Source organism: Salvia splendens, chromosome 1, assembly GCF_004379255.2.
Source record: "Salvia splendens isolate huo1 chromosome 1, SspV2, whole genome shotgun sequence".
Lineage (NCBI taxonomy): Eukaryota > Viridiplantae > Streptophyta > Magnoliopsida > Lamiales > Lamiaceae > Salvia > Salvia splendens.
In genome coordinates, this window is record NC_056032.1 from 14528483 (window position 1) to 14552462 (window position 23980).

Here is a 23980-nt window from a genome sequence, read left to right on the forward strand (position 1 = left end):
TTTAATAAGTATTTTTTTATCCATCATAAATGAAAAAGAAAATGATAAAAGATATTACTAAAAAAAGAAATTGTAACAAATAAAAATGGATTTTTTTGTGTGTAAAATTATGAATTTTGAAATAATTGTTGTTTACATAATAAAAAAATATTTAAATACCAATAAATTGTATCAAACTGAACAATCTCAGAGAGAGGAAGATTTTCTCTTTCTCTTTCAGTTTTAGTTTTTTTTTTTAAAATGTGATGTCGAGGAGAAAGAACTAGGTCAATTATAAAAAAGAAGTTGAAATTATTTATGAAAATAAGAAGGAAAATAAAAAGAAGTTGAAATTATTTATTCCCTCCACAATTCCACTCCCGCCCCTTCCGCTGTCTTCAAAATTTTCAAAACCAAAAACCCCATTTCTCACAACCCTTTACTCCACTACTTATTTACTATATCTATCCCTCTCCACCTCTTTTTTGACCCCACTTCGCAGCCATTGCCGAATCTATCTATTCATACACAGATTCTACGCGTTTACCTTTCAGTGATGGCGAACAAGAGGAATTCTGAATCGGCCTCAACGGACGCTGCCACTGCAACGACGGAAGGAAGCAATCGCTCCAAGAGACGAGCTTCTTCCGAATCAACAGAGCCGGTGGATCAGAATCCAACCGCTCCAGCTCTCAAAGAGGAAAGCGCGTCCCGGTTGTTAGGTGATCCGTTCGACAGCGAGGTAGCTCGGGCACGGTGGCCGCATCGATACGATACAAACCGATCCACGGTAATCAAATCCATTTATATGATTCGTATCACTCTCACATCTTAAACATGCAGAGACTATTGAATTTTGTTTATTTATGCTAATTTAGGGCTTCTTTGAATAGTTGTTACTACTTACTATATTTAGGTGGTCTTAACTGGCCAAGTTTAAATTCTTGTGAAAAGCGCGACATACATTGATTACATACTGTGATCAATAATGATTTTTTTTAGCTGTATATGGTTATATAATCTGTACATGGTGATCGTGAATTCAGTTCTTACTCCCCATTCCAATTTCGCGTAAGACTATAATTTTTGTATCGCTTTCAAATTTTGTTCTATCTTCTTGTCAAGAACTATTGTATGTAATGGATTTTTATGCTCTGAGTTTTCAAGTTGAGATTTTGCAACCCTCACATCCGAGTAAGTTGTATTGATATAACTATTTTGGCTTCATGGATAATCGTAGGAATTTGTCCAAGCAAAATACCATTTTCTTTGGGCGGAGGTTGATGGAGAGATGTACATCTTGGATGAGGATTCCTATGTTAAGGTGAAGTCTTAATGGTGTCCCCTTTGAGGGTTTTTTTTCTCAAAAGGGTGGCACATACATGTTACTTTCCTCAAATGGAAGGAAGTTTTTTTTTTTTTTTAAATTCCGTAAATGTGAGAAACTGGTGTTGAAAATGCATCACTTTTTGATGGGACGCGTTCAAATTTTGCATCACTAGTATGACACATTTTGAAAATGCGTCTCATAAATATATAATAGTTGATAATCAAGTGGTCAAGGCAATGGACTTAAGCTATAGTCTTTTGTAAAGTATTGATTCTAAATATTGTCAACCAGTTAGAGCTAGAGATAGAGATATTGGGAGTATCAACGTAGATGAAAATTATTTGAACCAAAAAGTGCAAAGATTTTTTGAAAAAGTTATAAATGCAAAGGCATAACTGAGGGCACCCCTTGCACCCTACCTGCCCAGCCTCCTCAGGGTGAAGGCAGCTGCGCGCCAAGCACGATTTTAACAACACTGCACTAGACCAATTCAATATTTATGTTTTATTTGAGATGTGTTTCTATGTGCCTCTTTCACGTGATGTGTTTTGGAAATGTGTTTATCACAAGTTCGAAATTTTAAAAAAACTCCTATTTAGGGAAGCTACTTTATGCATGGCACCCTTTTGAGAAAACAAAACCTCATTTGAGTGGAAAATTTTGTTTACGTGGATTAAATGTGTTTGAATTTGGTCCCCTTTTCTTTCTCTCTTTTTCCTACTCCAAAATGTGATGCTTCGACTGATATTGATTTTATAATTCTTTGTCAATATTTCAATCCCCGCTTTGTTCTGCAATCATTTTAAAACTGACTAACAACAAATTTCGGTTGTTTAGGCGGAGGAAGGGAAGGAAAGTTACATATGCAAGATTGTGGAGTTTTTTGAAGCTGTTGACGGGAAACAACTTTTTTGTGCTCAGTGGTATTATAGGGCAGATGATACGGTGAGACGTTGTGAGATGAGTACTGTCTATCAATTTTTCAGTTATTAGTTCTGACACAGTTTTTGTTTTCTTTGGTAGGTTATTAAAACTTGCGCCAACCTTATTAAGAGCAATAAATTATTCTTTTCTGAAGTCAAGGATGATAATCCACTTGATTGTCTAGTAAAGAAAGTTAGAGTTATGCATTTACCTTTGAAGGTATGCGTGAACCCATTAAAACTATGCTCTTTTCTCAGTGGGGATGTTGGACCTGATTTTATTCTTGCATGTTTATAGGTTGACAATACGTTAATGTCAAAACTTATAACAACATATGACTATTTCTGTGACAAGATGTACTTACTTCCATATACTTCTTTTGTAAACTTGCCATCAGGTGTGTTTATCTTTTTCCTATGTTAAACACATTTACTTTTATATGGTTTTAATTTGTGACTGAGAATTTGTATTATTGGAAATTGAAATAGACTGTTACTTTTCCTTTTATTTCTAATGCAATCTTTATATGCAGAGACAGAGAGTCCTACAAACAGCGATGAATCTGATTCTACCGTCTCTAGTGATATTGAAGCAAATTCTATTCCACATGTATTTCCTGAGATTGAAAGGCAATGTGGTGAGAGAACCCTGTTGGACATGTACTCTGGATGTGGTGCAATGTCGACTGGGCTCTGTCTTGGTGCTAACAGTTGCGGGGTCAAACTTGTCACGGTAATTTTGGTCTTTCCTTATTTGGTGCATTACCCTTTTTTATGGACACGTTTGCTTTAATTTTGGAATTTCTCTAGTTGTCATGGATTAACATGTTCTATTTTGATAAACAGAAATGGGCTGTTGATCTCAACCCATATGCTTGTTAGAGCTTGAAGCTAAACCATCCCGAAACACAGGTAATTGCTGTGAGCTTATTAGTGAGTTCTATCTTGGAAAAACACTGATCTTTTACTTTTACTCATCTTGGTATAATAGGTAAGAAATGAAAAAGCAGATGATTTTTATAACCTGCTTGTGGAGTGGGAGAAGCTTTGCATTTCCTATATATCCTCAGAAAATAAAGACGCATCCAGTGAGCCAGTTAAAGAAGTTGAAGATGATGCTGAGGAAGAGGAAGAGGAAGATGACTCTGAAGTGTTTGAAGTTGAAGAGATTCTGGAAGTTTGTTATGGAGACCCCAATAACAAAAAATCTTCTGAACTGCATTTCAAGGTAATTGAGCCATCATATATTTAGCATGTATCTCTAAGAACATTATGTGTTCCTATAAAAATGTATATTTGATTAAGAGATTATTGAGATATGTCTATATATGAATAGAAAGCTTTCACTCAAGATGTTAAACTCAATAGTTGATAGTTGACTAGTGCACTGATATTAACAGGTCTTCAGTCGTGATTAGTATAAAGTATTTTGTGACCTAAGACCTAGGTTAAATATTGGCAGGTCCCTAATAACGTGAGTAAGATGCTGAATAGTATATAATATATATGTCCCAAGTCATATACGGGTCCTATGTACCAATAACCATTTGTTCACTGCTCTTCACTTCTTAGTATATATTCCTTGGCGTGTGCTTTTATTCTAATACTCCCTCCGTCCCATGTTAATTGCACTGTTGCCTTTTGGCTCGTCACAAACTCCTTACACTATTTATAGTTTAAGTTAGAATTAATGCATTTAATTAATATATTAGTTTAAGTTATGAGCTCCTTTATTAAGTGATGTCTCATTACACTTAAATTCTAATTTAATTACACTAAAAAATCAATCCCAAATTTACGGCGTGCGAGTAACATGGGACGGAGGGAGTACTACCTTTTGTATTCCAATTTTCTGTGTTTATCAGATACGGTGGAAGGGTTATGGCTCCGAGTATGATACGTAGGAGCCCTTGGATGGTCTGAGGTATAAAAAGTTAATCTTTGATATTGATTCACCTATTTTGATGAATTTTATTTTGCATTTCTCATGTGTTTATATGAAATCTTATCTTGCCAGTTCTTGCCCTGAAAAGCTTAAGGAATTTGTTGTGAGAGGTTACAAGTATAGAATTTTACCACTTCCCGTAAGTGTTTTGTTTTTTTAGTATCTACACATTAAATTGAACTCAATTGCTTGGAAGTAATGGTTATGGTTTAAATGACATGTAGGGAACTGTTGATGTCGTATGTGGGGGGCCACCTTGTCAAGGCATAAGTGGCTTTAATAGGTTTAGGAACAAGGATGCACCACTTGAAGATCCAAAGAATAAACAACTTGTTGTTTTCATGGATATTGTGTCACATCTCAAGCCAAAGTTTGTGTTAATGGAGAACGTAGTTGACCTCGTGAAGTTTGCAGGCGGTTTTCTTGGTAGATATGCAATGTGCTGCCTTGTGGGCATGGGTTATCAAGCTAGAATGGGAATGATGGCAGCTGGTGCATATGGTCTGCCGCAATTTCGCATGCGTGTTTTCTTGTGGGGTGCTCTTCCCACGGAGGTTATATTACTCCTCTTTTGAAGCTATCTTCCTGTGTAATTAACTTGATAAAAACAATATTCTTCACTGAGCTAGCTTTGCTCATATTTTTCCTGCTTTGTCTCTTTGGTTGCAGAAGTTACCCTCATACCCGTTACCAACCCATAATGTCGTTGTTAGAGGAGTTACTCCACTTGAATTTGAGGTATGGCCTCTAATTCTGTGTGGAGTTATATTCACCATTTTGTTGTTATTTTCTTCTCTTCTTCGAGGTGATTATATAACTTTTTTCTTACTGTAGGCCAATATGGTTGCATATGAGGAAGGGCGTAAATTGGATCTGAAGAAAGCATTGGTTCTTGGCTATGCTATCTCTGACCTCCCTCGTGTATGTAGAACTTGGGTTTCTCACCCTATGATATGTTTTGTCTTTTATAATACTCCTATGTAATATTATATGGCTTGAATTTGCCTTATTAGGTTGAGAATGATGAAGGGCGTGATGAAATGCCTTATGACTTGGAGCCACAAACTGAATTCCAACGCTTCATAAGGCTAAGAAGGGATGGTAAGCTTATAGCTTCTAGTTTACCGTTGAATGATGGCAAATTGCATCTATGAATTCATTTCTCATTCCCAATTTGGACTAGTTATTCTTAAATGAACTCTGTTGCATCTTTAATGCAGAAATGCCTGGATACTTGAATGTCAAATCTGAGGTGATTGAACATCCGTTGTGTGATCATTGCCCTCTTCTTCTAAATCAAGATGATTATGAGCGTGTTTGTCAAATACCTAAAATGAAGGTGGGGCCTTCCTTTTTTGAGACCTTTACAAACAGACTAAGAATAAAATTTTCATTTTTGTAACTGTTATCTTTGTGCAGGGTGCAAACTTTAGGGATTTGCCAGGTGTGAGAGTTCGTCCTGACCACAAAGTCGAATGGGATCCTGATGTGGAGAGGAAAAAAGTTTCTTCTGGGAAACCTTTGGTATAATATGCCTTTCAAATATCTCATCAGTTAGTCTTATTTTGTGCACTATGCAAAATCATGAAGTTCTCTTAATATGCAGGTCCCAGATTATGCTATGTCTTTTGTTAATGGAAGCTCAAGCAAGTATGTTACCTGATTTTGATTTACGCATGATGAAATATAAGCTGAACATGATCTTATGTTAATAATCATCTCTTGATTCTTGCAGGCCGTTTGGGCGTTTGTGGTGGGATGAAACAGTTCCTACCGTTGTCACTCGAGCAGAACCTCATAATCAGGTAACATTTCCATTCTTCTATAGTCTACACTAGTTACGATTTTGCTAGGACTGATTAACGAGAAAAATAAACTCTTTTTCTAGGCAGTCTTGCATCCTAATCAAGATAGAGTTCTCTCAGTCCGTGAAAATGCCCGGCTGCAAGGCTTTCCTGATTACTACAAACTTGTTGGGCCTATAAAGGAGAGGTTAGCCCTTCTGCCCCTCCCTCCTCTTGTCCCTTCCTTGACCACAAATTTTGAGGTGTGACTTTGGTTTTGTAGGTACATACAAGTTGGCAATGCAGTGGCTGTGCCGGTAGCAAGAGCATTGGGGTTCTCTCTAGCTCTGGCGTTGAGGGGGTTATCGCAGAATGAAGCAGTGATGACCTTGCCTGAAGATTATCCCATGATGAAGGATGTATCTTCACCAAATATTGACATGATATGATTCATGTTTAATCATTCAAAGCTGGTAAGAGTTGTTGTGCTGATATCGATTATGAATGCGATCAGAAGCTTCATACTTTTGTCTATTTGTACTCTTGTTCATTCCATTCACTTGGAAGAATTCCTATTGTGTAATTTAATGCACAACTGGGGTTGAAAGTAATTGTAAGTGTTGGTTGTCTTGCTCATGATTGAGTTTTCAACCTCATTTACTAATTTTGGTTGCTTAATTTCTATGCAACAAAAACTATTGTAGTACGCTCTCTATTGCGAGAATTTACAATTGTTTGTATTTTTAATGATTTCAAATGCATTAATGTGCTTGAATTGAGAATTTTAGCTTCAACAATAATATGCTTGATTAGTGCTTATCCATCTAAGTGAAAAGCATCAACCTCCTCCTCCTCCTCATGATCCCCAAAACCAGTAGCATCTTCTAAGTTATGGTACTCCACCTGATCCTTAGAGTACAACTTGAGCAAGTACAAATAAACCCCCACGCCAAAAACCGCCACCCCAACCACGTAGTAACTGAACAATATAGTAGCCAGTGATTTCGCTCGCTCCACCGCCTCTCCGCTGCCGCACCGCACAACATAGTGCCCGTCCTCCACCCTGACGGCGCAGCCCTTCGGCATCAGCCGCGGCGTGTACAGCATGACGCCGATCACAACGAGCCAAACGCCCTGCGCGAAAATTGCCAGAGACCTGGCGAAACTGAGCAGGAAGCTTCTAGAATCAGCAGCGCTGATCATGGTGAGGCCGAGGGCGGTGAGGATGAGGATCTGGAGGAGCCAGTGGTAGCGGCCTTCTAGGCCGGTATGGTCGGTGGAGTGGAGGTGAAAGAGGAGGAGCTCCTGGGCGAGCGTGAGGGCGGCGAGGAGGTGCGTGAGGGAGGACCTGGCCGGGGGGGAGATTCTGTCAAGGACGACTGCAAAGGAGGCGTAGGTGAGGAAGGTGAGGGAGATGGTGGCGTGCTCGAGGTTGTGGAGGTGGTTGGAGGGGATGGAGCCGTCGGGGGCGAAGGGGTGGTGGCGGTGGGGCATGATGAAGAGCTCCATGGAGATGGAAGTGGAGGCGGCGAAGATGATGAAGTAGAGCTCTAGGTATCTGAATTTGGAAATTGGGAACCATGGATGGGAAATGTAGGTGTTAGGGTTTGTGGCGTGGAGTTTTGTGTGGTTGAAGAGATGCCACAACCCGATGATGCAGAAGGCTAATCCCGGTCCGATGTGGCCGCGCAGGCTCCCCATGTTAGACAAGGCAAGACCAAGAGAGATGTGGGAAGGATGGGAGTGTGTTTAGAAAAATAATCAAGTTCATTTGTGTATATAGTAGTATTAGAGTAGGTAAGGTATTTCGTGTTAGTATTGTTCATTCATATTATCAGCATGTATCAGGTTTGTATATATTTAAGTTCTCTAAGATAGACATCAAGTTTCTTGCAATATTTATCATAGAAAGTTTATGAGCTAGTTTAAGTGAAAACTTTTATCAATGTGCTATCTTGTTAGAAGGAAATATCATATATACTAGTACTATATAAGAATTGTATAGGCGTGTCAAATACACTAAATATTATATGGAAATGGAGGTTTGCGTATGAATCTAAAAAAATCGTCTTATTTTATACCCTTGATTAGATGGCTAGTTTGTAACTGGAGTATGGGAGTGCTTGAAAATTTGAAATCGCCTACAAAATAGAATCAACGTATTAGAATAAATAAGCACCTTTTGTACCCTACATACATGATATGGATAGACTAACTAGCATCAATTATACTACTATATGTTTTGTGTACAATACTAAAATGTTCTGTCATTTGTTAAAATCAATGATGCAAGTTGGATTTACTTGATAATGAGAAATCACATTTAATTTCCAAAATATTTATTTGCCACTAAACTATAGTATCCCAATTGGTTTAAACAAACATTTGCATATCAACATATATGCAAAAAGTCATTACTAGAAATAAAAACAAACGTAGTACAATGCGCAAATTAAACGAGATGAGTGATATATATGGCGACATCAACACGTAATTAGCACTACAATATTAGTTTAATTTATATTCCATATTTCCATATATAGGAGTAAGGCGTGTTTAATCAAGATGATTATGCTCTTACTAACAAGTTTTCAAAAATAAAAGAAACCCCCCTCACAAACTCTGTCTCTCCCCTATAACAATTATCATCTCTCTCTCTCTCTTTCTCTCAAACAAGAAATAATGGGAAATCTCCGAGGGCATGTGGTGTACGGCGCCGGCTTCTCTCTCATCGGCGTATGGCACCTCATCAACCACTCCAAACTCCACACTCTAAATCCCACCTCCTACACCGCCCCCACATGGTTCCCCACCTCCCCAATCAAATTCCTCGAGCTCTACTTCATCATGTCCGCCTCCGCCGCCGCCGTCTTCATGGACCTCTTCATCGGCCTCCGCCGGCACCACCCCTTCTCCCCCGACGGCACCATCCCCTCCTCCCACCTCCACAGCTTCGAGCACTCCATCATCGCCCTCTCCATCTTCGCCTACGCCCTCTCCACACTCCTCCTCGAAAAATCATCCCAATCCCCGGCCACCGCGAGGCGCGGGCTGAGTAACGCCGTGGCCACGGTGGCGCTGGGGGTGGAGCTGCTCGTGTTCCACCTCCACTCCGCCGACCACATGGGGGTGGAGGGGCAGTACCACCTCCTCCTCCAGGCAGTCATCGCCGCCGGCCTGGCTGCGGCCGCGCTGTCGGGGGCCGGCTACGACCGGAGCTTGGCGGTGGCGTATGTGAAGTCGGTGGGGATATTTTTCCAAGGGGTGTGGTTGGTGGTCATGGGGTTTATGTTGTGGACGCCTAGGTTGGTGTTTTTGGGTTGTTTTATGAATTGGGAGAATGGTTCTAGCTTTGTGGTGAGGTGTGAGGGAGAAGAGGCGTTGATGCGAGCTAGGTCGCTTGTTAATATTCAGTTTAGTTTGCTTCTTGTTGGGGTCAATGTGGTGGCTCTCCTCATTTATTTGATTGTTTTCAAGATTTATTCGAACAATAATGTTTCCACTGATTTTAGGGTTTTTGGAGCCATAGAGATGGAGATATTGGACAAGTGAGGAAGGTTTGGGATGTGTAACTTTTAGTAGTAGAAGTTTTTGGACTAGTTTGTGTTTTTATGTTTCTTGTTTTAATTGTTATCATGGGATGAACAAATTGTAGGTATTATGTGTGTGTTTTTATTTTTCTTTGTCTTATTATTATATCATGATGAAATTGGAAGTACTAGATATATGTGTGTTGGATTTAGGTTGAGATATCAATTTAGCTTGAAATTGAGGGGTCTTTCCGAATCATTCGAGAAGAGAGGTTAAGCCCAAAATATAAGCTAGAAATAAGAAAAAATCAATTCGGGTAAACATAAAATAGCTCTAAAGTCTAAACCAAATAGTTTGACACTAGATCAAGTCAGTTGATATCTGTAGTCAGAATACTAACTGTAATTATATATAGTAAGTAACACTGTAACATGATCATGTAACAATTACTGTGAAAGGTTGATGTTGGTCTCTGTAGAAGAAAATTGTTCTTAATTGTATCTATCATTTGAAGATAAAAATGAGTAGTACTATATAGGAGTATTAAAAAAGTGATCATATCATATTCAACTAGTTGTCATAAATAGATTAAAAAACTGATCATATCATATTCATACACGAATACATCGGAAAGGATCAACTACATGATTTGCAAAAATAATCTTGAGAATGGCATATTTAATTAGTGTGTAGTACTAGTAAACAAGGGAAACCATTTTTGTTTGAAGGAAGAGTGGTGGGAAATCATGAGCATGAGCAAAATGAGCTACCCCAGCTGGAGATCCTCCCACCCTATATATTAAGTCCTCTGGCAGCGACACGTGGAATGGAACACGCTCGCGGTTGTCCGCCGACAGCCAGTGAACGGAAAGCAGCAGGAGCACAGAGAACACCATGAGGCATATCTTGAAGAGGGATAACAAGTCCTCAAATTTGGACTCAGAAATTTATGTACCATCTAAAAATCAACAACAGGAAAACTATGACTATTAAGAAGAAGAATTGGATTGGAAGTGAGAGGTTTTGGAGATATTCATGATATGAAGAGTTGTTGAATCTGGCCATTTTTTGGAAGAGTTTATGTGTGGAAGGCAAGGCAAGAGTGGGTTTGTATATATGTATTGAGGTGGCATTTTTGGGGTTTTTGAATTGGTCTAGAAACAACTAGATTGCTTTAGAGGGGAAAAAGCAAAAAAGTAAAGTTGATGAGGGAGAGAGAGGTTTGCGGTCAGATGATTAAATCAATTTGGAATTAATGCGAGCGTGACTTTGTTATAAAGAAATGCTATCCTATCTATCTTGGATACTTTTATTGCCATGTATTAGAGCTACTTTGTTGAGATCCAAAATTTAGGGGTTTTTCCTAGCAGATTGGAATTTGTAACCGAATTTTTGATAAGATGTAGAAGTTGAAAGTGGAATATCGCTAAATTTTTTCTTTATCTTGCCACAAACATATCAATGGACAAATATCATACACTAATAACTCGTGCAAAATGAACCGGCCTATCAGGCCTTGAATAGAAACGCACACTACAATAAGCCCATCTTTACTTTAATTTTTGGAAGCCCATCTCCATTCCACCGAGATATTTCTATTTATATTACTCCACAAAATTGAAGTTTTCTATGATTATTGAGGGCTTTAGCCCCCCTCACTTCCACGACCCATGGATCCGCCCATGGACTAAGGGGGAGTATTCGGTTAGTGGAAAAAATCAATATACTTCTAATGTCGAATAAAGATCAACAAAGACCAAGAAGCACAAAAGAGTAACGAAGCCATAATATAATCCATTGGATCAAATTTTCATAACATACCACCTAATGCAAAGTTCTAGTGTAAATGTGATAAGGGTTAAACCCTTATCAGGAAGGAAGATAGGAGAAAGTCGAGGAAACCGAGCCTCCTCGATCAATCTAGAGACTAGAGTTTGCAGAAAGAAAATAAACTATAAAAAAGTAGAGCAAAATATGTTATTTCATTGATTGATTCCCAAAGATAACAATAGCCTTATTTATAATACTAATACTAACTTAAAGAGCAATAAATAAATATCCTAATTATATGAAAAGATATGACAAATCACTAATTAACTAATTAATAAAGATATGATGGTTTTCCAAAGATATACTCGTATCAAAATGAGTCTAGCAGCCACTCATGTTCATAACTAGTACAAAACAATCAAAGCAAGGAAATTAAGCTTCAAGCTTATTTCAAACATGATTTTTATTCAATAATAACATCAAAGCACACCAATTGTGTCGGAAATCCACATAGACAAACCTTTGATTTCATGGTAGAAATCAAATGAGTATTGGATCAATAAAGAGAGCAACAACATCTTCCTTGACAACATGAGGATTGCTATAACCGTCTACATTGTTTTTGTTGTAAATGGCTTCACACATTCGAGCATAGTTGAGAAACTGAATTGCGATTTCTTTAGGCACAAACGTTGTCTCGACCCAATCCATGCTTAGATCATTCCATGTTTGTTGAATCAGTTCCACAAAGTTAGACTCTGCCTCTTGCTTTGTTACCCCATAATGTTGCATGTAGCAATCCATCACAGTGAGCACTTGCCCTCCTTTACTCTCACGCTTCAAATGCACAAACATGGAGATTAATACTATGCTGATAAGCAGCAGCAGCACAAATTAAAACAACTGAGTATATAAATAAAAACAAAATTAAAAGAAAATCAACACACGATTACTTACTTCATGGCTGCCAAGATCATCATAGTATCGACCAATTGTACTAGTTGGTTTTGCAAGTTTGGGCATAGTTCTTATCCAATCAATTGTTTCTTGGGTGAGAGATTCGAAGCCAGGAATAATAGCAGCAAACATAATATAAACGTCACTTGTTATCTCAGAGTTTTCAAGATAGTCTTGGAATGACGGCAATTTTCTTCCCATAATCCACTTTAGCTCTTGATTAAATGCCCTTCCAAGATGTTGCACCTATATGATCAATGGAATTTTGTCCAAATAATGTTATTTTGTTATTCATCATATTTTATTTTTCGTATTAGTTTCGATTTTGATAATTGTGGGATTGTTTTGAAACAATTAAAACCTTACTCTACGATTTTATATTTCATGGGGATTGACCGAAAATCAATGAAAAGTTGTGATTCAAATGAAAATCACCCCTAAAATTATTTATCAATTGAGCATGGGAGATTTAAGATAATCATTGAAAATTAAAAAGTGACCTTCGCGGCTTAATTTGTACTCCATAAATTGTAACTGTATTTTAGAAATTTGAATAAATTCCCCTTGGTAAGAATAACAGTCAATTTGGTAAGACATTTATTTTACAATTAATAGATTAAAAGTTCGATTCATATTTAATGCGTAAGTGTGGGTGTATGCGAGTTGTAATTCAAAAGTGAGAAATATCGCTAACCGTTTCTTTGAAATAAGGAATTGCAAAGCTTTTTCCAAATTTCGCTGCATCGCATTCAAATTCTTCATATATACCTATAATGAAACGATAAACGATTCTCATGTATTCTGGGAGTCGATCAACTTCATCTTTAGTCCACCTGCAAATTTTGATACCCCTATTAAGTGTTTTTTGCTATAATTCTTCTAGGCACCAAAACTAAAAGAATGGGGCAAAAGTGTACAACCTATTTATATAGTTTAGTTATTAAACAAGAACTTCAATTAATGCGCAGTCTAATCACACTTTGACCGGGTACAAGATTTAAGAAATGTAAGGGAAAATGAGTTGAAAATGTTAGGGGAATGTGTGTCATACTTTTAGATAGTATTGGTTTTATAATATAAAATGTGAGTGGAAATGAGGTCCAAAAATGTTAGGGGATTACGAGGTCCACTACAAAAAATGATAAAAATTGAAATATGACAAATTTTGATGGACTGCCGTAAATAGAAAAATGTGACAAACTTTCTGGGACGGAGGGAGTAGTATATTTATTAGAACGATTAATTCATTAACTACTTAAAGATGATTAATGCAAATCACACGTGATGAACACTAAGTTATTTTGATCCAATGGTTAGAACACTAAGTTATTTTGAACTACTACTCCGTATTTAATCAAAGGTTTGGATGCAAAACCATAAAGAAAACATTTAAGGAAAGATCAATTTAGATATTAATTTAAAAATATACTCCATATGCTAAGTATTGAAGTACTAGCAAAGAAGGATTTTAAAAAACAGAAACAAGATCAAACAACTGACATGTAGATAGATGATAGGATAGTCAACAAAACATGACACATATATACAAAACATATTCAATTAAGACAATTTGTTCCCAATACAATGTTCTCAAACTTCAATGTCATTTCGATTTGAAGTAACATGGAGTCAAACTGAGAGTTCCATATATGATTTAAATGCAACAAAGTTGAAATATATATAAGTCACAAAACTTGAATTTCAAGACATGATGAGAGAGAGAGATGACTGTGAAAGCCATAGACATACCTGTCTATGGTTTGAGTTAAAAGTTGAGCTTCATTAATTGTGGCATAATTATCATATGTATCATCCAAAACTCCAATAAACAGTATGATTTTGGCAATTCCCATTCGAACATAAGAGTACTGAGGTTCATAATGGTATCCCACACCCCAAATATAGGCCTCCACCACCCTATCTCTTGTGTATGGTAATTTTGATATCAGATCATATTTGTTCCACCACCTTTAGTCACCAAAAAAGATAGCTTAATAGTTTGATTACCTTTAGTACATCATAGTAATTCGTTTAAAAACTTGTGATCATAAAATATATTTATTGCATGCTGCTAGTGTAATAAAATACTAGTAATGCATTAATTATAGTGATAAAAATTAGTTATTTTAGCTTCATGGTTGTTACCTGGTGACTTGGGAGAGCTCTTTCCTGTATAAATTCTGCAAAAAATTGAAGTTAAATTTTGCTAGTTTGATAAGAAGTTCATTTCTTGAGGGATCCTTTTCGTAAATAGAGATGAAATTCCGTGCATATACGATGGGAATATCTCTATGAAGCGGGTGCTTCAAAGCCCGCTTCACTCTATCTTTAATGTAAGACTCTAACTCGGCTTCGCGACTACTCAGGTAAATCCTTGTAAAATCGGCAGCCTCTTGTAGTATCTTCTCGTTGTTAAATCGAACATGAGCTGCTTCATACAAGCTTAACATTCCCTCAACGTCGCCTTCTTCAAACATACCATCCTTGTTAACAAACTTGTTGAAAACATCTATTTAATTCATTCATAAAGTTAAAATCAATATATATATGATATTAATTGAATGTATATATGTACATATATATAGATTATACCGCAAGAAATGCGGTGGCGGTGTTGCCTTAACAAGCGAAATCCAAGTGATGTAGTGAACAAATCGCAGTGGTGAAGAAGCTGGTCGTCGCGTTTGATTTGTTGGAGTATGTTTTCGATTTCTGTCTCGAAAAGATAGTCCAATCCCAAACGCTCGAGTGTGTCGATTAGTATCATTTGGTTGGGAGGAGTTGTTGCTGCCTTTAGCATGTCTCTTGCTTTTTCCTTCAAAACTTCAATTTCCTCTGAATACCTTTGTTGTTCCTGCTCAAGAGATACACACTTTTTTTAGTAAAATTGAGTTGTTTATAGCATTATACAAAAACACACACCTTTTCGTCAAAAGAAGCGTTAGTGAAAGTATCAGCCCATATGCTTGGCTTATGAATAGTCATGGGAGGCCTCACATCACTCAAGCAGCTTACAGTAGCCATCTCTCTTTTTCTCACTCTCTCTGTATGTTGTGAAATTGTAGAGAGTTGGAGTCATCAACTTATAGTGACATGGTCATGCAATGAAAAATTGGCCATTATTGTTATAGATTAAACTATTGCTAGGGTTAATTTATCAAAATATTCATTTCGGTACTGTATAGATTAAAATAGTACACTCTAGAACATCCTGTATCCAATTTAGCTTATCTCTCTTTGGCAAGGAAACTACTCTGTCTGTCCGTCTCTTAAAAAATATCCATTTTTGCATGTAGGTTAGTTGGACCCTATCATTTAATTAAACTAGTGTTAGCACCCGTATTACACACATACCAAAGAATTTTTGTCTAAAGAATACAAATTGTAAACAATTAAAAAAATTATCATTATATACACTTTATAGAAAAATAAGAATGATACATCTAAACAAAAAGATTACCTACTTGAAACAAAATTTAATACTCCCTCCGCCCCGCTTAAGGAGTCCCAGTTGATCAATTTTGGGCGTCCCGCTTTAGGAGTCCCGGTTGGGATAAACTAATAAAAAATGCCTATAAAGTAAGTAAAAAAGTATTAAAAGTGGGTCCCAACATCCACTACAACGTTTATTTATTACACACTCAATTAAAAGTGGGTCTCAACATCCACTATAATATTTATTTATTACACACTCAAACACTTTCTTAAAATATGTGTCCGACTCAACCGGGACTCCTAAAGTGGGACAGATAGAGTACATTTGTAATTTTTGAGAAGAAACACAAATTACTCACACAACTTAGATTTTCAATTAATAAATAGTTCAATAAGTTATGAGGACAAAAAATATAGATTTTCATTTGAAGAAACAAAATATAGAAGCAAACAATGAACAAAAAGTTCATAAGTTTTGACACACTTCTTTGTAAACAACATTAAAGTTGAATATGATTGATTGTACACAGCACCAACATGAGAAAACGATTGACCTTGACTTTTATTAATAGTCTTTTCGTACGACACAACCAAAGAAAATTGTCATCGTTAAAATTTGAATGACAACGTTAGATCAAATGGTATCAAAGAGCTCGAGGAATCAACACTTTAGGACCAATATTATTAGGGGTGAGCAAAAAAATCAAAAACCGAATATCCGAACCGAACTAAACTGAAATTTTGAAATTCGGTTCGGTTTTTTCAGTTTTCAGTTCGGTTCGGTTTTAAAAATAAAAAAATTTGGTTTTTCGGTTCAGTTCGGGCGAAATAAAAAACCGAAAAATCGAATTATATTTTAAATATATATATATATATATATATATATATATTCTATTAATTTAATATATTATATTATATATTAAATAATAATTATAATTATGAATAAAATATAGTATTTAATATATTTTTAATTTATAAAATATAAATAATATTCTAAAAACTCAAATTATTTATTTTCATTGATGTTAAAAATCAGGCATACTGCAAACGTATGGTATACCGAACTTCGGTATGGTATACTGGAAATGAGGTACGGTATCGGTATGAAATTTCGTCATAACGAAAATAAGGTATACCGAAAATTTTAGTAAGGTAAAAGTATGATTTTTTTCCATACCTAATTTACGGTAAGGTATACGGTATGGTGGTTCGATAAGGGGTATCGTACCTATCCACCCCTAGCTTTATCTCTTTTTTCTTTATGTATGTAGCTAAATTTTATCTTCTGTCTTAGTGGTAGGGTTATTGAAGGATATGGAGTACTAGTATATTAATATAGATGCATTGAGAAATGGTTAAATTGAATGTGCTGCGCCACCAATCGATCACAGCTACTAAGTATCTAAAATGGAGTAGTAGTTAAATTTAGTATGCCGCCGCAACTCTTTCAATAGGGGCGGGCATAAGCTAAGCCCTTATCCAAAGTTTTTATTTTTTATTTTTTCTTTCTAAATTTTTGATATTTTGAAAAGTTGTTTTCGGTTCTTATTAAATTAATCACGTCGAAGAGTAAATTATTAAAATTGAATGATAAAAGGGGGGATTGAATCTATGATTTTGAATTTTCACAGTAAATAAATAGTTTTCCGTTGCATTCATGATACAATATTATTGTTTGTACACCTAAAAGATATCGTGCGAGTGTAACTTTTTTGAAAAAAGAGCATTAATTAAATTAAACTAACATGTTATGAAATTTAATTGAAAGTTTAATAGACGTGGCCTTTTTCTAAACCTCTAAATACATATAAAAATGAACCATATTTTTATTAGAAATTATTCCATTATATTACGTGAATTAAAACCTTTTTCTACTTCAATTAAAGACAAAGAAGTGATATAATTATTTATCTAATTTTAAAATTAAAAATTACGGATACAACCCCACGCGCGCATACACATATTGACCGGAGTATAAAAAATACTACTTCATTTATTACCTCCGTCTCAAAATAGTTGGGTGTTTCTTATGGCTAAATTAAAGAAATTGTTGTTTAATGAAATATTAGAGTGAAAATAGAATACAATATGATAGAGAAAGACAAAGTAAATGCTCGGAAAATTTTCAATCTGGTGCTCGCAAAATGCTTGGAAATATTTGCGACGAGGCTGCCGCAGAGCACCTGATACGAGACATATCTCCCATATCCCGCATATATTAGTAATTAATATCTTTACAATATATTTGGCTTAGTTGGTTAAGATTATGTTAGATTTAGTATTTGAGGAGGCCACATTATAAATATGTGGGAATATTTCATAATTTGGATTCATTCATGAAATAATCTAATTCACGCTATTTTCCTTTCTTCTACAATCCAAAACCCTAGTTCCTATCGTCGTTGATCGTCGGGCAAAGATTCCCACGACTTCACGGAGGAATTGATCCTAGTTCTTGTCGTGTGCGATCGACAGGCAAACGTTCCCGCGACCTCACGGAGGAATTTGTCCGAGGTTAAGGAATACATCCTTAACAATTGGTGCTTTCATCGTGAGCTCTTCCACCGAATCGCTGTGTACATGTCGTACGGCTACACCGGATATCAACTCCGGCAGTCGGATTACCACCCATGGCAGCCCGTACCTCAACCCCTGCTCTATCCGAACAGAGCGTTAGATCAATAACCATCAGATCCATATCCACAGGATGGGAGACTCCACCCACAACACAATCCCTACCAAGCCCGTCAACCCACTTCCTGGGACCCGCCATGGCTGCGCCAGGAAACTGCGTATCAGCAACCATCGTCCTACGAGCCAGATTTGTACTCGCCACCACCCTCTTGTTGGGACCCGCCAAGGTTGTGCACGCAGCATGGATACTCTCAGCCTTATCAACCGCCTCAGCAGCCACACCACATCGCGCTCAGACAGCCCACTTGCTGGGACCCGCCATGGGTGCGCACGCAGCAGAGTTCTTCGAACTATGATCAACTGTCGTTGTTATATCCGCAACCTCCCGATCAACCGGATTGGCAATGTCTCCCAACGACTAATGATGTCGGCCATATGGAGCCTCTCGCCATGCCACGTGATCCAGTGACACCGGAGTCTGAACCGAGCCTAACGGTGGCTGACTTGGCTTCACAGCTCGAGCGTTTGACTGCTATTGTCAGGGAATTGGGGTCTCGGATGGATTCAAGTGAATGTTGCCTGGGTGATCCACACGCCGCAATGAGGCCGACGAGCCATCTCTGCACAGCCGCCCCACTGGCCGCTACAACTGTTGTCTCGTCCACGAATCTGCCCCCGCAAGCTCCTTCGTGCAGCTCCGATATCAATGGAGATGAGGGCGAATTGTTAGACGATGACCCACTCCCACTAGCCGTGATATCTAAGTCGGGCGACTCCAGTACCATTCCAACATCGATCCCTCATTTTGTACTTGTTGTTTTCCCCGGTTCTATAAAATTGGGGATTTCAGAGGGTGTGAAACGCGACTGCTTTAGTTCTTCTCTCGGCAAGAGTAGGGTTACAGAGAAATTTCACAATTTGGATGATATAGGTTTTAATGATGGCGCGAATCCAATTGATGGTGATGTTGCAAGAATGAATCATCGACCAACATCGCTTGACGGTGATAAACGGTGGATTCCTCCGCGCAAGGACACGTCGTGTTTGAGCATTCTGGGACGCGTGGACAAGCTTCTCATTTTAACGATGAATTTTGGCAACCACAATAGTCATCCTTTGATGATTTTTGATGGAGGTGATGCAGGGAGACGCTCAACTATTCGGTGTATGTTTGACCCAGGAGGATTCCTCGACACTCATTGTTGCTTCATGGTGCCCACCTTGAGGACAAGGTGGATTTCAACCGTGGGGAAGTTGATACAATTATTATTATTATTATTTAGTTAGTTAGTTAATTATAGATTTGCATATATTTTCCATATCTTTTGTCTTGCTCACTAAGTTAGTATCCACTATTATAAATAGTGGACATTGTTATTCATATTATTCATTCAAGAAATATCAATTATCCTTTTTTACTTTCTCTTACTCTCTTTCCTTTCAAACGTGCAAAACGCACAAACCCTAATTTTGACGCCGGATTGATCGACGGGCAAAAGCTCCCGCGACGTTCGACGCAAAATCAATGAGTTAAGGAACTTCCTCCTTAACAATTGATACAATTATTATTATTATTATTATTATTATTATTATTATTATTATTATTATTATATAGTTATTTAGTTAATTATAGATTTGCATATATTTTCCATACCTTTTGTCTTGCTCACTAAGTTAGTATCCACTATTATAAATAGTGGACATTGTTATTCATATTATTCATTTAAGAAATATCAATTATCCTTTTTTACTTTCTCTTACTCTCTTTCCTTTCAAACGTGCAAAACGCACAAAACCCTAATTTTGACGCCGGATTGATCGACGGGCAAAAGCTCTCGTGACGTTCGACGCAAAATCAACGAGTTAAGGAACTTCCTCCTTAACAATTGGTGCTTTCATATCTCACATATCCCGCATATATTAGTAATTAATATCTTTACAATATATTTAGCTTAGTTGGTTAAGATTATGTTAGATTTAGTATTTGAGGAGGCCACATTATAAATATGTGGGAATATTTCATAATTAGGATTCATTCATGAAATAATCTAATTCACGCTATTTTCCTTTCTTCTACAATCCAAAACCCTAGTTCCTATCGTCGTTGATCGTCGGGCAAAGATTCCCGCGACTTCACGGAGGAATTGATCCTAGTTCTTGTCGTGTGCGATCGACGGGCAAACGTTCCCGCGACCTCACGGAGGAATTTGTCCGAGGTTAAGGAATACATCCTTAACAGCACCCCGGTGCTTGAAAATTGCTCGGAAAAACTCCATTTTGCGAGCACATTCTCCAATTTTGCGACCAAAGCAGTGCTCTCGCATATGAAAAACTTTTTAAATTTGTAGTGATATAAATTCATTCATTCATGCTTCATGTAATATTTGTTTAATGCAATTACGTATTTTTGTTGTTTTAATAAAATTTTAGTAGTATTTTTATTTGTAAGGCCATCCGCAATGGGGCGGACGATGGCACGCCCGATGGCGCCCATCGTCCGCGTCCGCCATCGTCCGCCCCATTACGGGTGCGTGACATAGGCCGCGGACCGATCGTCGTATTTTAATTTTTTAGTTTTTTTAAATTCGTATGGATTTTGTAAATATTAAAAAAATGATAATGTGGCGCGTCATAGGGCGCGCCTTAGGGCGCCCCACTGCAGGTAGGGAGGTAGGAGGATAAAACTGATGTCGTGGCGCGCCTTAGGGCGCCCCACTGCTGATGCCCTAAATCGGTTTAATTGAAGTTATAAATAAGAAAATATCTAAACACTATGCAAGGGACAAAGTAGTTAGGTGGTGAAAGTTATCAATGTAAGTGAGATATTTTTTAGTGCGCAGGTATTATATAGTGTTAAAAAACACATTAACAGCATAATTAAAGTGCTTTTAGTGCTAAGGATTGCTGATGCACAGTAGCAAATGATGCAAAATTCTACAAGAGATGTGGTGGTGATGTTGTCTGTGTTAGAAGTCTCAAGATTGACTTGATCAACCAAGAAGGAGATGGCTTGATCAAGCCATCGATCCGTTGTGTTGAACGAGATGGCGACCAAAAAGAAGATGGCTTGATCAAGCCATCGATCAAGTGTGTTGAACGAGATGGCTTGATAACGCCATCTATCAAGCGTGTTGATCGTGGTCGTAATGGCGGCCAACTTGATCAAGCCATGAATCATGGTCGTAATGACCAAGTTGATCAAGCCGTGTACCGAGGTGCCAAGCCACTGAACCTCATTGTACGTTGCATCGATGCGAATGCGACAAGGAAGATTGAAGCACGTGCTGTGCAAGGAGAGCCACGAGCTGAAGCCAAGGACAAGCCAAGCAAGACAGCTAAGATGGAGGACCACACTTGTACTTGGAGAGAGGTGTTGATACGTGGATTAAAGAAGAAGGAATCGTTGCAGAGTTAGTTTTGATTAACAGAGTTAGTTTTGATTAACGTTGTTAAAGTATGGAGATTAAGGAGAGATTCTAGATCTTTCCAATATGTAGTATATGTAATAGGATTCGGCTGTAAGTTAATCAATCAAAAAGAACAATAGCTCGAGCTTCCGATTTGCAGCAATGTTTAATCTTGCTTTCTCCATTGTGTGTTCTTGTTGTTCTTTTCAGTCTGAGCAAACGAAATTGAAGTGATGTAGTCAGTGACGGAACCAGAAATATAAACAAGTCGGTGCTGAAATATAAAAATTATTTTAAAATTTAATAATATTCATTTTTTTAAATAATAGTATCAGAATTTTTAATTTTACTTATAACCTTTTTACAAAAGTCAAAGAGAATAACATTTTCTCAAGTGAAACTACCAAAATTCTAAGACACTTTGATAACAAATTTTTTTATAACTATTCACCATGAAATTATAAAGATAATAAATTTTTAAAAATATTACTCCCTCCGTCAACAAAAAAATAGTCTCTTTTGTGTTCGGCACAAGTTTTAAAGAGAAATTTAGTAAAGTAAGAGAGAATGAGAAAAAATGTGAAGTAAGAGAGATATGAAAAAAAGTAGATAAAGTGTGAGAGAAAGGAGAAAAAATGGATAAAGTATGAGAGAGACTTTCCATTTATAGAATGCGACTGTTTTTTAAAGACATCCAAAAATGGCAAAATAAATCTATTTTTCATGGACGGAGGGAGTACCATTTTCTCGTATGAAACCATATCCCCTAAACTCTTACTCTCATTAGCAATTAATATAAAAAAAATAAATAATAAAGTATACAAATCAAAAATAAAGAGATTTCCATCTAATACACAAATAATAGATACATAAATTGATGATATGAGGAACTAAATTCATACACCACGCAAAATTGATAGTACATGAATTTGAACTTATAAATTGATAGTATAGTTTTGTAGGCGGAAAAGAGAAATAAATAGTATATGGCTTAGAGTTATAAAAGTAATTATAGTACTATTACTTCTTTCGGATTGATGATAATTGCCAATAAATGAGTCATTACCTGTCAATAAAAAAAAGCAGCTAGAGAGCCTAGGGATAGTGAGAGATATTCGGTCAGGAATTAAATAGGAGTTATATTAAATAGCTTCTACTCAACTAAATACTAATGGCCCAATTAAATTTATTATGCATTCCAGCCCAACATCAAAACCTAAGCCACTTCATCTTCTTCCTTAAGCGCTCAACAGATTCTGCATCTTCCTTCAATGCTTCAAGAACATGTCAATTAATATCATTTTTGTCAAGAACATGTCTCTTGCATCTTCCTTCAATGCTTCAATTGCCTCTGCCTTCTTTTGTTGATCCTGCTCAAGAGGTTTATATATCCCACCCTATAAATTAAGTCCTTCTCCGGCAGCAGCAGGAGCACAGAAACACCATGAGGCATAGCTTGAAGAGGGACAACAAGCCTCAAATCTGGATTAAAAGTTTATGTACCATCTCAAAATCAACAAGAGGAAAACCTAAGACTATGGGAGTGAAAGGTTTTGGAGATATTCATGATATGAAGAGTTGTTGAATCTGGCCATTTTCGATTAAATTTGTTTTGAAGGAGTTTTGTTTTTTTTTTTGGAAGGCAAGAGTGGATATATAAATGTATGTAGGTGGCTGGCTTTGTTGGAGTTTTGGAATTGCTTTAGAAAGAACTAGATTGCTTTAGAGGGAAACAGCAAAATTTCAAAGTTAAGGGAGAGTGACTTGTAGTATGATCGAGTAGTGGCGGATCCAGAACTCGAATACGGAGGGGGCGGAATTAAATATTAAAAAATTAATATAATTTTTAAGAATAAAATTAAATAATATATTTAATTAAAAATAAAAAAATAATACTACATTAAATAGCAAATATTTAAACTCCATAAATATTTCAAATGTTTATTTTGATATAGTAATTAGATGCAATAAAAATTACATAAAATATATATTTTTTAATAATAAATAGTAAAATATAGTATTAAAAAATATTTAACTGAAAAATTAATAGTATAACAAAATAATATGTGTAAACTAATAAAAATATAGATTCATAAAGTATTTCAATGGTTTAATTTGGTAATAAAAAGTCATATGAATTGATAAAATAAAGAAAGAAATGTCAAAAGAATAGAAAATGGTCTTATGAGGCTTGATCCATGGGCCTCTTGGTTAAAAGTCCAACAACATAATTACTACGCTACTAACTATAATACAACATTCATTGAAAACTCATTTTTCTATGG

General features: G+C 36.7%; 3 protein-coding genes and 1 pseudogene across 5 annotated transcripts; 2 read left to right on the forward strand and 2 right to left on the reverse strand.

Moving 5' to 3' along the window:
- Window positions 1-388: 388 nt before the first annotated feature.
- On the forward strand, window positions 389-6572 carry LOC121743526 (annotated as a pseudogene).
- A 192-nt stretch (window positions 6573-6764) lies between these two features.
- Window positions 6765-7689, reverse strand: LOC121743532 (transmembrane protein 45B-like). The gene has a single exon (XM_042136861.1). The coding sequence runs from the start codon at window positions 7660-7662 to the stop codon at window positions 6778-6780; it is 885 nt and encodes a 294-aa protein (XP_041992795.1). The 5' UTR covers window positions 7663-7689; the 3' UTR covers window positions 6765-6777.
- An 864-nt stretch (window positions 7690-8553) lies between these two features.
- LOC121803878 lies at window positions 8554-9682 on the forward strand. Its single transcript, XM_042203458.1, has one exon. It carries the CDS (start codon window positions 8644-8646, stop codon window positions 9511-9513), a length of 870 nt encoding a protein of 289 aa, XP_042059392.1. The 5' UTR covers window positions 8554-8643; the 3' UTR covers window positions 9514-9682.
- Window positions 9683-11758: 2076 nt separating this feature from the next.
- On the reverse strand, window positions 11759-15247 carry LOC121803528 (cis-muuroladiene synthase-like). 3 transcript variants are annotated; one of them, XM_042203171.1, is made up of 7 exons: window positions 15142-15247; window positions 14812-15073; window positions 14365-14683; window positions 13969-14187; window positions 12914-13052; window positions 12220-12465; window positions 11759-12099 (listed from the first exon to the last, which is right to left on the reverse strand). In XM_042203171.1, exons 1-7 carry the CDS (start codon window positions 15241-15243, stop codon window positions 11803-11805), a joined length of 1584 nt encoding a protein of 527 aa, XP_042059105.1. In that variant the 5' UTR covers window positions 15244-15247; the 3' UTR covers window positions 11759-11802. The 3 variants fall into 3 exon arrangements, with proteins under 3 accessions (XP_042059105.1, XP_042059101.1, XP_042059110.1); XM_042203167.1 differs by having other exon boundaries at window positions 14365-14728; XM_042203176.1 differs by lacking the exon at window positions 13969-14187 and having other exon boundaries at window positions 14365-14728.
- Between the last annotated feature and the right edge of the window lie 8733 nt (window positions 15248-23980).

What these genes read in the sequence shown, in the direction of transcription:
- LOC121743532 (XM_042136861.1), bottom strand. Translation starts at nt 7,662, where the DNA reads ATGGGGAGCCTGCGCGGCCACATCGGACCGGGATTAGCCTTCTGCATC.
- LOC121803878 (XM_042203458.1), top strand. Translation starts at nt 8,644, where the DNA reads ATGGGAAATCTCCGAGGGCATGTGGTGTACGGCGCCGGCTTCTCTCTC.
- LOC121803528 (XM_042203167.1), bottom strand. Translation starts at nt 15,243, where the DNA reads ATGGCTACTGTAAGCTGCTTGAGTGATGTGAGGCCTCCCATGACTATT. An exon ending in ACGCTTCTTTTGACGAAAAG is followed by an intron (nt 15,074 to 15,141) that starts GTGTGTGTTTTT and finishes TCTCTTGAGCAG; the next exon opens with GAACAACAAAGGTATTCAGA. An exon ending in CCGCCACCGCATTTCTTGCG is followed by an intron (nt 14,729 to 14,811) that starts GTATAATCTATA and finishes TGAATTAAATAG; the next exon opens with ATGTTTTCAACAAGTTTGTT.